The following is a 16547-nucleotide window of genomic DNA, read 5'->3' as shown; positions in this document are numbered from 1 at the left end:
TTTCTAATAGTCACACGAATGTCTCTTGTCCCTTCTTGCTCTAGGACCCAAACCGAGATCATGCATTGCACTTGGTTGACATGTTTCTTGTCTCCCTCAATTAGCAGCAGTTTCTTCCACTTTCATGTAGCCACAGTTTGGGAGTACAAAGAACGTGAATTAGTCTGGATCCATCTGATACTTCCTTGGGTGCATACTCAGGCCACACTTTCCTTTTTTATGATTTATTTATTTTATTTGAAAGGGAGAGAGAGAGAGAGAGAGAGAGAGAGAGAGAGAGAGAGATTGAGAGAGATTGGGATTTTCTATCTGCTGATTCAATCCCCAAATGGCCTCAAAGTCTGAAGCTGTGCCGATCTGAAGCCAGGAGCCAGGAGTTTCTTTCAGGTCTCCCATGTGGGTGCAGGGGCCCTAGCACTTGGGCCATCGTTCACTGCTTTCCCAGGCACATTAGCAGGGAGCTGGATTGGAAGTTGAACAGCCGGAACTCGAATCGGTGCACCCACATGGGATGCTGGTGCTTCAGGTGGAGGCTTAACCTACTATGCCACTGCACCAGCCCCCAGGCAATACATTATTACCAGGAATAGCACAGAAATAATATTGTACCCAGAATATTACAACAGGAGTCCTTCAGTATGAATCCATCCTCACACTAGAGATGACAACTTTGATAACTTGCTCAAGTCGATGCCTGCCAGGTTCCTGCCTCATAGGGCCACCATTTTGCTCTTTGCAGGAGAAAGTATTTTGTGATGAGATACTCCAAGCCTATGCATATACTCAGGTATAATTCATCATCAAATTTTTACCTAGCTACCACCTTAAAATCCAGTAGTCACTTCTGTTTCAACTCCCACTCCAACATGTGTCATCATTCCTACTGCATCAATTAGTTGACATTACACTACAAAGATGAGGAGGTGGGCACACGTACCCCAAAGATGGTGTGCTTTGTTTACCATTATTTTATTTTATTTTCTCTAAAATATCTTTGTTGTCTCTAATGTATCCTAAATCATTAGTGATTAAAAAGATATTTGTATAAGAGGCTTTGCTAAGCATAATGCTTTATGAATTGGATGTGAAACTTACAATAAGTTAGAAGGGCCTACAGGTTATGAAGCCTCTACAGCCAAAGCAACAGGCATTGAACGAACATAGCATAAAAGGATTTGCATTGTGTTTCAATCAGAGAGAAGTGCATTAAAGGGAGCAATAAGGGAACCATGGGACTTGTGTGTTTATATAAAGTAAGTTCAAAGGGAGTTGCCAGTGTTTCAGTTTAGGAGAGGCTTTGTAGCAAAGGCAGGATTGCCAGAGCCATTTGATAGAAGCAGGAGAGTTTGAACTGGTGGGAAGAAAATGTTTCAGCCTTTGAATTATTTGTGGTCATGTTGCTATTTTGACTATCAGGGAGCAGGAGCTGCCTACATGGAGAGCTCCCTGAGCCTGCAAAGGATTGTCCAGGAATGCTCCACTGTGGCTTTCACCACCTCTCCGGCAGTCCTTTTCCTAAACCACAAAACCCAAATGAATGTGTTTTTCTTCTAAATGGGCATGGCCTTAAATATGAAACCAAAAATTTTGGTTTGAGGAGAGTCAACATTTTTGATGGCATTTATATTTCTGGTCTTTATTTTTTTTTTAAGTGCAGCAGCAGATAAACTAACCTCCACCATCTGTGTTTACTCTTTCCACAGTTAACCTAAATTAAACCTGAACACCATGGTGCTCACCATGTTTATCACCCATTCTTGCTCACTTATTACTTATTTTTCGGGTCAGTTTCTCTCAACAGGGGAAACATGCCCATCCATTGGTATAGAAATCTATTTTGTGAAGGGAGAAGGGCGGGGGTTACCAGTGTATGGCAGTGCTCAGTGTAAAGGTTTCAGCATGCTTTCACTTCCCTCTGCTTCTGCTTCCTGTCTTATGTTCTTGTCCATTTTCAGTGTCCTTCCTCCTCCCTCAGGTCCCAAGATCCTCTTGTTCTACACTCACTCCAGCCCAAGGTTATACACTTGACACAACATATCATTACCCTCTCCCCTGTTGTAAATCACAGGACAACTTTGCCTGCACTGTCAAGAGGGTAAACAATTATTAGGAAAAGCTTAAACAATTGCTTAAAAGTGGTCCTAATAAGAGAGTCAAATTATTTATTATACATTGAAATTTTATTCAATTTTAACAGAGGCAAGATGGAATTATTTTACTATTCTCTATATAGAAATGATTGTCATATGAGGAGAGTATTCAGCTAAAAAATGCAGGAAAAAGTATTATGAATCATACAGTTAATTAACAAAGCAATTATTATTTTAATTGATTTTGTGGCATGATACTTCACAACTTTTCAAATTTATTTGTTGAGATTTAAATTCTCATCATAAGTAACAACTTATTGCATGTGATTTTGTGTTCAAAATTTTACATTTTATTGTCTTTGAAATCCCCACATTGTATAAACTTCAGCCTCCACAGCATTTGGATCTGTCTTTGGTTGTCAAGAAAACGAACAATAGCAAAAGTTAAAAGAGGAACCACAAGCAGACCAATAACTGACACAGAAATTGAAACAGTAATAAAGGCCCTCCCAACAAAGAAAAGCCCAGGACCAGATGGATTCACTGCTGAGTTCTACCAGATATTTAGAGAAGAACTAACTCCAATTCTTCTCAAACTATTCAGAGCAATCGAAAAAGAGGGAATCCTCCCAAATTCTTTCTATGAAGCCACCATCACCTTAATTCCTAAGCCAGAAAGAGACGCAACATTGAAAGAGAATTACAGACCAATATCCCTGATGAACATAGATGCAAAAATCCTCAATAAAATTCTGGCCAATAGAATGCAACAACACATCAGAAAGATCATCCACCCAGACCAAGTGGGATTCATCCCCGGTATGCAGGGATGGTTCAACATTCGCAAAACAATCAAAGTGAAAGAATCCTATTTTCATACCTACATAGGAAGATGAGAGAAAGTTCGTCTTACACTATGTTTGTGATATTTCTGCTTTGAAAAGAGATATACTTCCTGATATATTTGAAAATCAGAGTGACAGAGAGAGAAGGAGAGTCACAGAGAGAGATCTTCCATTTGTTTGTTCACTCCACAAAGGCCCCCAATAGCTGGGGCTGGGCCAGGCTGAAGACAAAAATCGGGAACTCCATTCAGATTTCCCACATGGTTGGGAGGAACCCAAGTACTTGGGTTGTCATCAGCCGCCTCCCAGTAGCAGCATCAGGAAGTTGGGTCAGAAGCACGGAGTAACTAGGACGGAAAGCAAGCATTCCGAGAAGGGATGTAGGCGTTCCAAGTGTGGCTTAACCCATCGCTCCACAACACCCAGTCCCAGCTGTGCTTTTTAACTCCTTTTTATAGGTCCTGCTATTATATAGAATATTTGTCCAAGTTGTCAAGTTCATGTTGCACTTACTCCTTTCAGAGCACCAGCCGCTCTCTTAATTCAGAGCTGTGCTCCTTGATGAACTGGAAACCTGTCCAGTGGGCATTGCCCTAGTGTACCCATTTGCTATAGTGCTTCCGTGAACTGCTGTTTAATAAATATTTGATAGGGTGTGTTCAGCTAAATTAGGTCAGCAGCTAAGGTGGGAGGGGAACTGCATTTTTCTTTTTCTGATACTGGAGCAGCTTTGAATTTGTGAGAGCATTAGAAAAACAACGACCTTGAGAGAGGGTGGACAATTACTGCCTTCTTGTTTGCAGGGAGTACAGAGGCTGTTCCATATTCCCAAGATGTTCCAACCTTTGAAACTAATGCTCCTCTGAAAGCCAGAGGAGACGTGCTCTGAGCCTCTGGGCTTTGTGCCAAAGAGGGCTTGTGAACTCACCCCGCTAGCACAGTGGGTCCCACTCACTGGGGAACACTGAAGGACTGAGTGGTGGAGGGGCATCATTTCTGCAGCATTTGCTCAAATGGTTTGTTACTGGTCACCAAGGGGAGGGCAGTTGCTGGAGCGAGTCTCGTTCTTTTCCTCAGCTTAGTAAAGAAATAAAAAGCTGGGAAACAATTTGCAAAGAGGCAGAAACTTTTATTTGATTGGCGAGTGATAGAGAAAGCATCTGGTCAGAGAGGAGACCAGGCAGAGTGCCTGAGTGGGACACTGGCTTTGATGAAGTGTCCCTGGCTTTTAAGGCATTACTGTTTTTTTTTCATTGGGTCATTCTGTGGGGGTGCCCATTGCATGGAGGTTTCACATAGGTATGTTGATTGGCTTGGGGCTCAAGGAGATAGTGGGGGAGGGGTCTCCTGGAGGCTATCTGTCTCCTTTGGGGCTCAGCCCCTTCCTCTGCTAGCTCTGGGTGGAAGATAAGCAATTAATTTGAAGCTGGGATTTAAGGCCGCAAGGTCACACAAGCAGCACAAGAAGCTGTTAGTGGGGGAGATGCCAGTTGGCGTGGAGACAGGCTTTCCAGCCACAGCTGATGGTTTGCTTGTGAAGGGCGTTCTACCTATGTCTGAAGGGGCCCACAGACTCCCAGCCCTACTGGCCGGCCTCAAGATTCAGAACAAAAAATGCTTGAGAAGGAAAGCAAAAGTGATAAAATGTAATATTTGAGGGTTCTCAGTAAAGGGCATGTGGAAATTTTTCTCTACTTCTTGGTTCAGGCTACTAAAATAAAACATGTAGATTGAGGATGGAGGCAAAAATTTATTTCTCATAGTTCTGGAGGCTGGGACTCTAAGATCGGGGTGCCAGTGTTATTGTGTCCTGGGAAGGGCCCTCTGCTGAGTTGCAGACCTTCTGCTGACTTGACTGTAGCTTTGATGTAGGCAGGCAGATAGGATAAACTTGATGAGATTTGTGAGCTGGAAGACCACGCCCCTGTGTGATCTCATTCCCCTACCTGACCCCACCTGTATGCCCGCCTATCAGGCTACATGACCCCTCCCCTTTGGATGTGGATAAAAGCCCTGGAACAAGGGGGTGGTCCTTCTTTCACCATTATTGCCTTGTTGCCCACACCTTTGGGGCACCTTCGAGCTGCCCATGCTGCATGTGGCTCTTGGCCTGCTCTCTGCTCGGTATGGACCCCAACTTAATTTCCGGATTTTTCTTTCTCCCTTAGATTAAAGCTCTTAATCTCCCATGCATTTCTCTCACTAAATAAAAAGCTTAAAAACTTACCATGCTGCCTGGTCTATTTGAGCCAATATTCAGAATTCTTCTCTGAATATGTGGCAAGAACCCTCACAGCTTATTAATTTCAGAAATATTAATGAGCAGATCGGGTTCAGCTTCACATGGCACAAAGAGGTCAAAAGATTGCTCTGGGGTCTCTTTATAAGGACACAAATCTCATTCATGAAGTCTCCTCCTGCACAACCCAATCAGATCCATGAAGTCCCAATTCCTAAGACCATCACACTGGGAGTTAAGATTTCCAGAAATGAATTTTGTGGGGGAGGAGCATGCAAACATGGAATCCATCACACCACTTTTGCAAATTTCATAACAAATCTGAATTACACACAAATAAAACAAAAGAAAGCAACAGCTATAACAAACTAAAAACAACAAAATAGATATGATTTTCTATTTTATTATCCCCACTTTTTCCTTGGTGTAATGAAAATACTCTGATATGACCTTTATGTTTTATTTAAATTTTTTATTTGATATGCAGAGAGAGAGAGCTACAAAGAGAGAGAAAGAGAGAGAGACAGACAGATGTACTTACAGACAAACCACTCCCATCCCATCTACTGGTATACTCCCACAACAGCAGAGACTGGGTTAGGGCTGAGCCAGGAGCCAGGAACACAATCCAGGTCTCCCAGGTGAGTGACAGGAGCCCAACTACTTCAGCCATCACTGCTGCATCCCAGGGTTTGTGTTAGTGGGAAGCTGGAGTCAGGAGCCAGAGCTGGGAATCAAAATCAGGAACTCTAATGTTGTACATGTATGTATTATCTTCAATAGCATCTCAGCTACTAGACCAAATACCCCATGTAATTTTCCATACAATTTTAATTTAAATAAAGGATTGGATCCATCTCTGTTACCTGACATGTTTCTGGAAACTGGATACTATTGAGATTCTTTTTGTAACTTAAATTACTTTCAATAATACCTATTTAAGAGGATAGGGATTCCTAATGCAAGGGATTTGAGTCTTTCAGGACTTGATAGGTACTTTTATATTTCAAACAAATGTGTTTTTTTTTTGTTTGTTTGTTGTTTTTTTTTTTTTTTTTTTTTTTGACAGGCAGAGTGGACAGTGAGAGAGAGAGACAGAGAGAAAGGTCTTCCTTTACCGTTGGTTCACCCTCTAATGGCTGCTGCGGCTGGCGCATCGCACTCATCTGAAGCCAGGAGCCAGGTGCTTCTCCTGGTCTCCCATGGGGTGCAGATCCCAAGCACTTAGGCCATCCTCCACTGTACTCCCGGGCCACAGCAGAGAGCTGGACTGAAAGAGGAGCAACCGGGTCAGAATCCGGCGCCCCGACCGGGACTAGAACCCGGTGTGCCGGCGCCACAGGTGGATGATTAGCCTATTGAGCTGCAGCGCCAGCCCAAACAAATGTTGATACAACTTGTATAAGCAGTAGTCTTCCTCAAGACTTTTTTCTTATTATTAATATTATTATTATTTATTTGAGAGGTAGAGTTATAGACAGTGAGAGAGAGAGACAGAGAGAAAGGTCTTCCTTCTATTGGTTCACTCCCCAAATGGCCGCTACGGCTGCTGCTGCACCGATTCAAAGCCAGGAGCCAGGTGCTTCTCCTGGTCTCCCATGTGGGTGCAGGGGGCCAAGCTCTTGGGCCATCCTCCACTGCCCTCCTGGGCCACAGCAGAGAGCTGGACTGGAAGAGGGGCAACCAGGACTAGAACCCAGTGCCCATATGGGATGCCAGCACTGCAGGCAGAGGAGTAACCTAGTGAACCATGGCATGGGCCCTTGTTTATTATTTTGAAAAGTCACATAAGGTTATAAACCCTAATATTCTTCCCATAATCAGATCTCATTGTCATTTTTCTTCTTTGTTTCGTTTATGTTACCTAGTATTCTCTAAGTTATTCCCTGTATCTTGGATGAGAGCATCCTTAAAACAAGGTACATAACCCTCTATAAGAGGGTTTTGAAAGAGATCAAGGCATTCTTCCTATGTATTCTTCTTTCAAAATATCCAAGGAAAATGTGCTTTGTGGAAATAAATTTCAAAGTATATTTGTACCAAAATAACCTTTTTTTTTTTTTTTTTGACAGGCAGAGTGGACAGCGAGAGAGAGAGACAGAGAGAAAGGTCTTCCTTTTGCCGTTGGTTCACCCCCCAAGTAGCTGCTACGGCCGGGTCGTTGCAGCCGGCGTGCTGTGCCAATCCGAAGCCAGGAGCCAGGTGCTTCTCCTGGTCTCCCATGGGGTGCAGGGCCCAAGGACTTGGGCCATCCTCCACTGCCTTCCTGGGCCACAGCAGAGAGCTGGACTGGAAAAGGGGCAACCAGGATGGAATCCGGTGCCCCGACTGGGACTAGAACCCGGTGTGCCAGCACCGCAGGCTGAGGATTAGCCTAGTGAGCCACGGCGCCGGCCAATAACCATCTTTTAATTCAATTTTCCATGAACTTTTTGCAGTACCCTCGTATGGAGCTGCGATTTTTGCACTGTGTTGGGGGAACAGGGGGTTTGGTTGTTAAGCAGAGGTGGGTGTTATGGTTGAGATGGAGCTGGCCTGCTGTGAAAGCTCTTGGGGAATTCAGGCCATTGGAGAGGGGTGTGGGAAAAGCAAGGGAAGAAGTAAAACATTGTTCTTATGGCAAACACTGCACTGGGGAAATGCAGAATTCTTTTGTTTCTTCTTTTCTTACCTCTTAGTGACCCTTTCCTTCCTTATGACCTTCTATTTCCAGAACTTAAGAAAGGTCTATTTAAACTGTCGCTCTGCTGTAAAAATCTAAAAGCATATTAACCATCTAACAATTTGCTACAGTTACTGGAAGACAAGCAACCAACTAAAAGATAGTTTTGGGAAAAAAATAATAAACTAGCAAGTGCATTGTGCATTTTTCATTTTGAATCAAAACAACAGTCTTGGACTTGAACTGGAGCTCATAGAGGATGTCAGTATCACAGGCGGCAGCTCTACCCACTACACCCCCTTACTGTCAAATATTCAACTTCAAGATGTCTTAAGTCTTTCTGGAAAAGAAATAAGAGCATCCTTTTTTCTGTATGGTCAACCTCCAAGATCCTTGAGGAGTATGTTAAGACGTGGATCCAGAGGCTTCTGCCTAGAGGTCTAGAGTGGGTTCCAGAATGTTTATTCCCAAATAACATATTCATCCAACTTAGTTTGGAAAACCAATACCGTTGGAAAGGGGAAATTGGGAAGATTCTGAAATGATGTTGAATCCTCAAGTCACTCATGATCCTAAACACCTTCATGAACTGGTATCTAACTAAATGGGGATCCTTATTTACTTTTCTCAGTGTCTTTCTTATGCTACTCTTCTATATAATAGCTCTCCCTCCCACATATCCATAACAAAGTTGTAGCTAAAGGAGATATTTGAAGGGAGAAAAAGCACCTGACATTTATTTATTTATTTATCTATTTATCCGCAGCTCCTGCCTAGACTCAAAATGGTGCCTGCCCTTTCTCAGTCAGGCAGCAGGTGCTGTTGTGGGGAAGCTGGGGTGAAATAAACATGCCTCCTCTGCTTCCACTAGGTCCCTATGCAACCACTAACAACCTGACATTTATTGATCACCTATTATTGGAAGTACCTGCTAGATATAGTCTTGTATTGATATCCCTTCTAAAAAGTTCTATAGATTTGAATTAATGTTCCCAGTTTCCCAAGGATGGGAGAGGAGCTCAGATAAGCCATGCAAGTTGGCCAAGGTAGTGGGTGGCAAAGCCAGGATTTGAATTTAGGTAAGTATAACTAGCAAAGTGCTGCTGAAATGCTATTTCCTGGGAGCAATTTAGAATCAGACTCTCTATTTTATGTTTCTTAGAAAGTTTTATTTATTTATTTGAAAGGCAGAGTGATGCACAGAAAGATAAAGGGAGAGAGAAAGCTAGGTCTTCTGTACCCTAGTCCATTTCCCAAATGTTCTCAAATCCAGGGCTGGACCAAGCCAGAGCCAGGAATCAGGAACTCCATCTGGATCTCCCACATGGGTATAAGGGGCACAAGTATTTGAGCTATCATCTGATGCTTTCCCAGGCACATTAACAGTCAGCTGGATTGAAAGCATAGCAGCTAGGGCTCAAATTGGTATTTTGATAGGGGGTACTGGTGTTGCAAGTACAACTTTACCCACTGTGCCATAATGCTGACCCTAGATGCTATGTTTTCTATATGTGACAGCAAAAATACTACAGTGCACACAACGAGCTTGAGATTTGCTAAAATTGAACAAGAAGTAGTTGTTATGCTTTATTTACTCTGGCACGAAGAAATATCTGACATAATGTGATTAACTTTAAACTATTTTGCCATATTCTTTGATTAAATTTGTTTCTGGAATATAGAATTGCTTCTGATATTACTATTGGATGTGCTTGTAGTTTTGCAGATTTTCTTAAAAACAGAAAACAAATAAAGGAATGTAATTTCAGAAGACTTTTTTTCTACAAAGATCTCACTGACATCACACATCTTCCTTTGACCAATGCCATTTCATAAGGACTGAGAGCTCTGGAAATTGAAGCTCAGCCCCGTCTGCTACATAACAGGTACTATGTCAGCATTCAGCATAAAACTCTTTCTGGAAATGCCCTGGCCTCATGGAATTCATATTCCCTAAGGGAAGAGATCAACAAGCAAATGAGAAATATCAAATAATGAGTATTATGAAAAATAAAGAACAAAATAACAGAGTTAAAAATATATCTGGGTGCCATGGATTGAATAGTTAAGCAAGGACTGTCAGAGGTCTGAGTGGCAAGGTGGAGGAAGCAGCTGACCCTTCTCAGAAATCTCCTTGGAGCTGAGAGTTGTTTTTCCACTTTTTTCCTGTTGACATCCTAAGTTTGGATGCTGTAAGGAAGGGGATGTATTAATGGGTTGGATGATCTGAACTATGGAAACACATCTAGGAAAATGGAACAAGACCTGGTAAGTGCCCTCATTTTTAGGTTCTTAAATAAAAAGCCATTGTAATCCATAAGCTATACTTTGGAAATTTACATTCATTAAATAAAAGTTAAAAAAATAAAAATAAATTAAAAGGCTATGTTCTTTACAGTAATTTTGAAAACTTGATTTTTTAAAAATGGGCAAAGGATTTTTTTTAAAAAAACCATTTATTTATTTTATTTGAAAGGCAGCATCATATATAGAGAGAAGAAGAGAGAGACAGAGAGAGAGAGAGAGAGAGAGAGTTATCTTCCATTCACTGGTTCACTCCCCAAATGGCCGTGATGGCTAGAGCTGGGTGTAGCCTAAGCCAGGAGCTAGGAGCTTCTTCCAGGTCTCCCACATGGGTACAGGGCCCATCTACCACTGCTTTCCCAGGCATATTAACAGGGAGCTGGATCAGAAATGGAGCAGATGGCCAAGAATTTAAGTGGACAGTTTTTAAGAAAAGATACATAAATAGCTGATAAAGTACATTAAAAGATGGTGGTATCATTATCTATTAGAGAAATACAAATGAAAACCACGATGAGATACCACTTCATACCTACTGGCATGTCTACAGTAAAAAAAATGAAAATGAACAAATGTTGATAAGGTTATAGTGAAGGGAAGGAAAGAAAGAGTGAGACAGAGAAAAACAGAGAGAGAGAAAGAGAGAGAGAGATCTTCCATCTATTGTTTCTCTCTTCAAATGCTTGCAACAGTGCTGGGCCAGGCAAGCCAAAATCAGGAGCCCAGAACTCTAGCTGACTCTACCACATGTGTGGCAAGGACCCAAGTACTATCATCGGCTGTATCCAGGGCACATTAGCAGGAAGCTGGATCAAAAGTAAGGTAACCAAGACTCAAATCATACAGTGGACTCGGACGTGGATGTGGTATGTGGGCGTCCCAAGTGGCACTGTGGAAAATGCTTATCTGCATCATAAACTTTAAACAGTAGTACTGACGTCACGAGAGTTCCAAGGTCAGTGGCCACCTGTTGTAGGAGAACTGAAGTTAACATTCAGGAACTGAAAAACTTATGCAAAATGTGCATTGTGGAAAAAAATTATGTAAGGATCTTAAAATTTCTTGCACCAAAATAAATTTTTCTTTTAATTCCATTTTTCCATGAGCTTTTAAAAGTCTTTCCACATAAGTATATGTACCAAGATAGTGAAATATGTATGATGGGGCTCATTCAGACGGGGAAATGTGTCCTGTATCTTGCTTTTCCATACAGGTAGGGATATGGGAATAATGGGATTATGTAGAGAAGGTTCAGCTAGATTGAGGAAGAATACTTTGAATGTCAAGATAAAGAGATAGAACCAAAGGAAGGGAATTTCACTTTTGTTCTGGATTTTCCTTAAGACCCTGAGTAAAATTGAATAATTTAGTTTGTCTTGATGCTCTAGGTTCGTTTACAATAATGAGAGATGTTGAAGTTGGTTTCTACGTAATATGTTTTATTTGGGGATATGCTCTGTTTCATAGGTCATTGTATTAATTTCCTATCACTGCTGCAACAAACTACCACCAACTTAATGCATGAAAACAACACAAGCCTTATTTTAGAGTTCTAGAGATCAGAAGTTGGCAGAGCAGTATCTGTTCTGAGGGCTTTAGGAGACAATGGGAATCAGTTTTGTTCCTTTTATTGGCTGCTAGAGGCCACCTGCATTGATTGACTCGTGACTTTCCTGCATCTTCAAAGTGCACTCCTCCAGCTTCTGGTTCCATCATCACATCTCCTTCTAATGACAGGCACTTTTGTCTCCCTCTTTAAAGCACCTTTCTGATTACACTGGGCTTACCTGAACAACTAGGTTAATCTTCCATCTCAAGATTTTTGACTCACTGGAGAGTCAAGGTAGAGAAATAGTGAAGGAGGGAGCTTACTGCTCTAGTCTAGGGGAAGATAGTTTAAAAAAAAGTGGAGAGAGCACAGTCTCAGGGAAGAGTTAGGGAGAAAACAACAGAGGAAACTCCACAGTATTAGAGGGATACTGTGGACCTACATGGAGAATATGGGCAAGCACAACTCAGGACCCAGGCAGCTGAGAGCTTCAGCACCAGCTTTGGAGTGAGATGTGACCAGACTGCAGTAGTCCAAGCCACTGGCAATAAAGCTGTGGGAAGAGCCTGGGGGGGAGTCCAGCTTGGAGCCCTGCTGGGGACAATGTACCTGCCAACCTAGAGAGGATAAAAAAGGGGGGCATGATTCTCTCTCCCCAACCATCCAGGACCCATGTCCTGTAACTAACTGAGAGAGGGCAGGCACCATTATGGACGTAAGCAATATCTGTGCCAGCTCATGTCTGTGTGCTCAGCAACCAGCAGAGAGGAGACACTTGAGTCTCCTCAGGATGTGGCTGAGAGTTTGGGCAATCACTGTGGGTGGCTCCACATGCTTGGGGCTCCCTGATTCTCTGGTGAGGGTCATTGCCACAGGATCTGTGTTCACACTGAGGACTGTGGGTATCCTTTGTGTGGTTCTTGTGGCAGCATGGATGAAAATTGTACCCACTGGGGCTAGTACCCAGGCATTGGTCTCCTTTAAGGAGAAGAAGTGAGCATGAGACTATGCCAACATAGCTGAACAAACCTCCCCTCTGATTAAAGAGAGAGAGAGAGAGAGAGAGAGAGAGAGAGGAAATTTACCACACCCAACTTGGTTGTCACCTTAGACACTCCCCTCACTCTGGAGTACTGATCAGAGCTCCCTGACCACACCTGGCACACACCTGTGGGTATTCACTGAAAGAGCAGACACTCCACTAAGCCACAGAGGAATAGTTCAAAGATAAAAGCCATCACAGGGGAAAAAAAACAAATATCACCACAAATGCCTAATAATAAATGCATCAATTAAAGAAAAAAGAATAAGGAAGACAACATGACACCTCCAAAAGAATATAATATTTCAATCCTAGAATGTGAAAATGAGTAGACTGAAGAAATGGCAGAAACGGAATTCAAAAAATTGATCATAGGATTATTTAGAAGCAAATTAATGAACTAAAGAAATCCACACATCACATGAATGAAAATTTTTCCTACAAAATTGAGATTTTAAAGAGAAATCAAAATGGAATATTGGAAATGAAGAATTCAATAGAACGAATAAAAATGTGGTGGAAAGCCTTAAGAAGAGACTTGGTGAAGAAGAAGAAAAAATAGCTGATTGGAACAAATGTCTGGAAATTTTACATTCAGAACAAAAAAAAAAAGAAGAAAAAAGAAGAAAACTAATAAACAGTGTCAGAGATTTATGGGATACTATCAAATGACCCAACATACAGGTCTTTGGAATTCCTGAGGCTGTGGACAGAGAGAATGGACTAGCAGGCCTAGTTAGTGAAATAGTTACAGAAAACTGCCACAATTTGGAGAAAGAAAGGGATGTCCAAGAACAGGAAGCATAAAGAGCTTCTAATAGACATGACAGGAAAGACCCTCACCATGATATATTATAGTCAAACTCTCTGCAGTAAAACAAAGAAAAGATTCTAAAATGTGCACGAGAAAAACGCCAGATTACTTCCAGAGGATCTCCAATTAAACTCACAGCAGACTTCTCATCAGAAACCCTACAGGCTAGGAGAGAATGGCGAGATGTATTCCAAGTCTTAATCGAAAAAAATCTGTCGACCCAGAATACTGTACACTGCAAAGCTCTCACTTATGAATGAAGGTGAAATAAAGACCTTCCATAGCAAACAGAAATTGAAAAAATTTGTCACCACTCATCCAGCCTTACAAAAGATACTTAAGGATGTGTCGCACACAGAAACACAGAAACATGGTCATCACCATGGAAGGAAATGCCTTGCTGTAGCACTCCTGCTCCTGGAAAAGAACTTGAAGCAGGGCTGGAAAGTCCTTCCTTCTCCCGCCAGATAATTTCCCTCTTTGCACTGCTTTTCTTCTGTTTTTGCATGTGGCAGAGGCTTCTGAGTCCCGTGAGGTAGGAAACACGTTTCTCTTGCGTAGCGACCAGTGAGTCTTGGGGAGGAGAGGCTTATTTGCCTGAGATGGCTTTCCCATCCCACCTGGCAGTTTCCCCCAACATGAGAAATAGATCAATGAAGATGTTGAGGGCTTTCTCCTGGAGACAGGTTCCTTAAGTTATCGTTGGTGGCTTGGCAGTGGCAAGGTTCTGCAACTTCCACCAAGGCAGTGGTGGAAGTTGTTGTTTTTTTTTTTTTACATAAAGTGCTTCTTTTTTAATGAAACAAATGCAAAAAATGTACAGTCAGGCTCAAGTTGTGCAGTTCACAAGCATGGAGAAAAAAAAAAAAAAAACAACACCAGAGTTGAGGACAGGTGGAGCTAACCCAAGATGAGGCTGGACTTGCCACCAGGAGGGTTTCTCCTGGATGGGGCCGGGGCCAGGGCCACAGGGCTGGGCACCAGCGCAGCAGGCACAGGCTTCTCTTCACTGTGCCCCAGGCTGGCTTGCACGTCTGTGTCCACATTTTCATGAATAGCACCTTCTCCCTTCAGATGGAAGAAGTCTCCCGAGCTGGCTTCCCAGGAGTTCCTTCTCTGCAGCCTCGATGGCTCCGGATCCTCCCTGCCACCACCAGACTTGGCCCAGGAAGGGGGGGTTTCTTCAGGGGTCCCAAAGATGCTGGAGGCCATTTTGTTCTTCCTCACTGGTTGTTCTGTTGGTTCAACAAAGCCTAATGAAAAGTTGGAACCACCACCTGGAGACCGTAAAACCCGGGAGCTGTTCCTGCTGTTGGGGTCGACACCCTTGAAGGTGGTGGTGGTGGTCATGGTGCCGAGGAGCGAGGTAGGCTGGCGCGGGTGCAGAACGCTGAAAGGGTCGGACCCGAGGGGTGCAGGGACACTCCACACCCCACAGCCGGCTACCGCTGCCAGAGCCTCCGTCTTTTTTTTTTTTTTTTTTTTTTTTTTTTGACACCAGCCCACTAGCCCCTTTATTGAATACCAGGTGTCAGCCTGAGTTGCCTTGGGTAGAGTTTCCGTCCACACCATTGGCAAGAACCCTGGTCCCCAGCCCAGGCCGATCCAAGGAGAGATGCTGCCATGCTGAGGTATGTTTGTGCACGAAGCGGGCACTGGCATCCAGAGCCTAGGCAGCTGGCCCTTGGCATGACCTACCTGCACAATGGGATCACTTAAGAGACTTATAAACAAGTGGTCTCTAGGGGCTGGCACTGTGGCATAGTGGGTAAAGCTGCCGCCTGCAGTACAGGCATCCCATAAGGGCGCTGGTTCAAGTCCTGGCTACTCCACTTCCAATCCAGCTCTCTGCTATGGCCTGGGAAAGCAGTGAAGAATGGTCCAAGTCCTTGAGCCCCTGCACCCACATGGGAGACCTGAAAGAAGCTGGCTCCTGGCTTTGGATCAGCACAGCTCCAGCCACTGAGGCCGTCTGGGGAGTGAACCAGTGGATGGAAGACCTTTCTCTCTCTCTCTCTTCCTCTGTTCTCTGTAACTTTGCCTTTCAAATAAATAAACATTTTTTTTTCTTTTAAAAAGAGTAAACCACTCATTCACAAAGAAAAAAAAGTGTCTCTAGGCTGCATCCTAGAAATTCTGATTCCATTCATTTGGGAAGAATTCGTAGCATCAGTATTTTTTAAAAGTTATAAAATAATTTTAATGGGGAGAGTCAAAAGCAAAAAGGCATTTTAAAATGAGTCCAGGTTAAGAAATGTCTAATAGAGTTGTAATCATGTTTCTAAAACATGAGTATAGTTAAGAACTCTATTTTTCATTGCTATAAAATTCATTTTATTTATTTGTTTATTTATAAAGATTTATTTATTTATTTTGCAAGTCAGAGCTACAGAGAGAAAGGGATTGATGACAACGAGAGAGATCTTTCAATCACTGGTTCACTTCCTAGATAACCACAACAGCCAACACTGGGCCAGGTTGAAACCAGGAGCCAGGAACTTCATTTGGGCCTCCCACATGGATAGCAGGGGACCAAACACTTGGGCCATCTTTGGATGCTTTTCCCATGCCAGAACAGGGAGCTGGATCTGAAGTGGAGCAGCTGGGACTCAAACCAGCACCCATATGTGATGCTGGCGTCGCAGGCGGTGACTTTACTGGCTATGCCACAGTGCCGGCCCCTTCGATTATATTTAAATACATGGCACTCACTTCAGCAATAATTAAGAGTTGGAAGGGACTTTTAGAAACATTCTAATGAGATTGAGTTTGAAGAACTTAGTCTTGGTGATAGATAAATGTGAGTTTGATTGGATGTTGATTCATCCAAGTTTTAGCTGGGAGATCTTAGCCATTTAACCCTCCTACACTTCAGTATTCCTTGTTTGTATGCATTATAATTCCTAATTTAGAGATTTGTTACAAGGAATACATGAGAATTATATAAAGCCCCTGTCTTATGAATAAGCAAACAGTAAATATAACTATGTCCCTTTTACACA

The 16547-nt window shown here is 42.7% G+C and overlaps 1 protein-coding gene across 1 annotated transcript; it reads right to left on the bottom strand.

The window, feature by feature from the left end:
- Positions 1–14445: 14445 nt before the first annotated feature.
- LOC133766470 (jupiter microtubule associated homolog 1-like) lies at positions 14446–14973 on the bottom strand. Its single transcript, XM_062200148.1, has one exon. The coding sequence runs from the start codon at positions 14893–14895 to the stop codon at positions 14446–14448; it is 450 nt and encodes a 149-aa protein (XP_062056132.1). The 5' UTR covers positions 14896–14973.
- Positions 14974–16547: the final 1574 nt, after the last annotated feature.

Source organism: Lepus europaeus, chromosome 1, assembly GCF_033115175.1.
Source record: "Lepus europaeus isolate LE1 chromosome 1, mLepTim1.pri, whole genome shotgun sequence".
Taxonomy (NCBI): Eukaryota; Metazoa; Chordata; class Mammalia; order Lagomorpha; family Leporidae; genus Lepus; species Lepus europaeus.
Note: the sequence above shows the minus strand (reverse complement) of the source record. Positions and strands in the feature narration are given on the sequence as shown.

Bases quoted from the DNA above. Each gene is read 5' to 3' on its own strand.
- LOC133766470 (XM_062200148.1), bottom strand. From the start codon at position 14,895: ATGACCACCACCACCACCTTCAAGGGTGTCGACCCCAACAGCAGGAAC.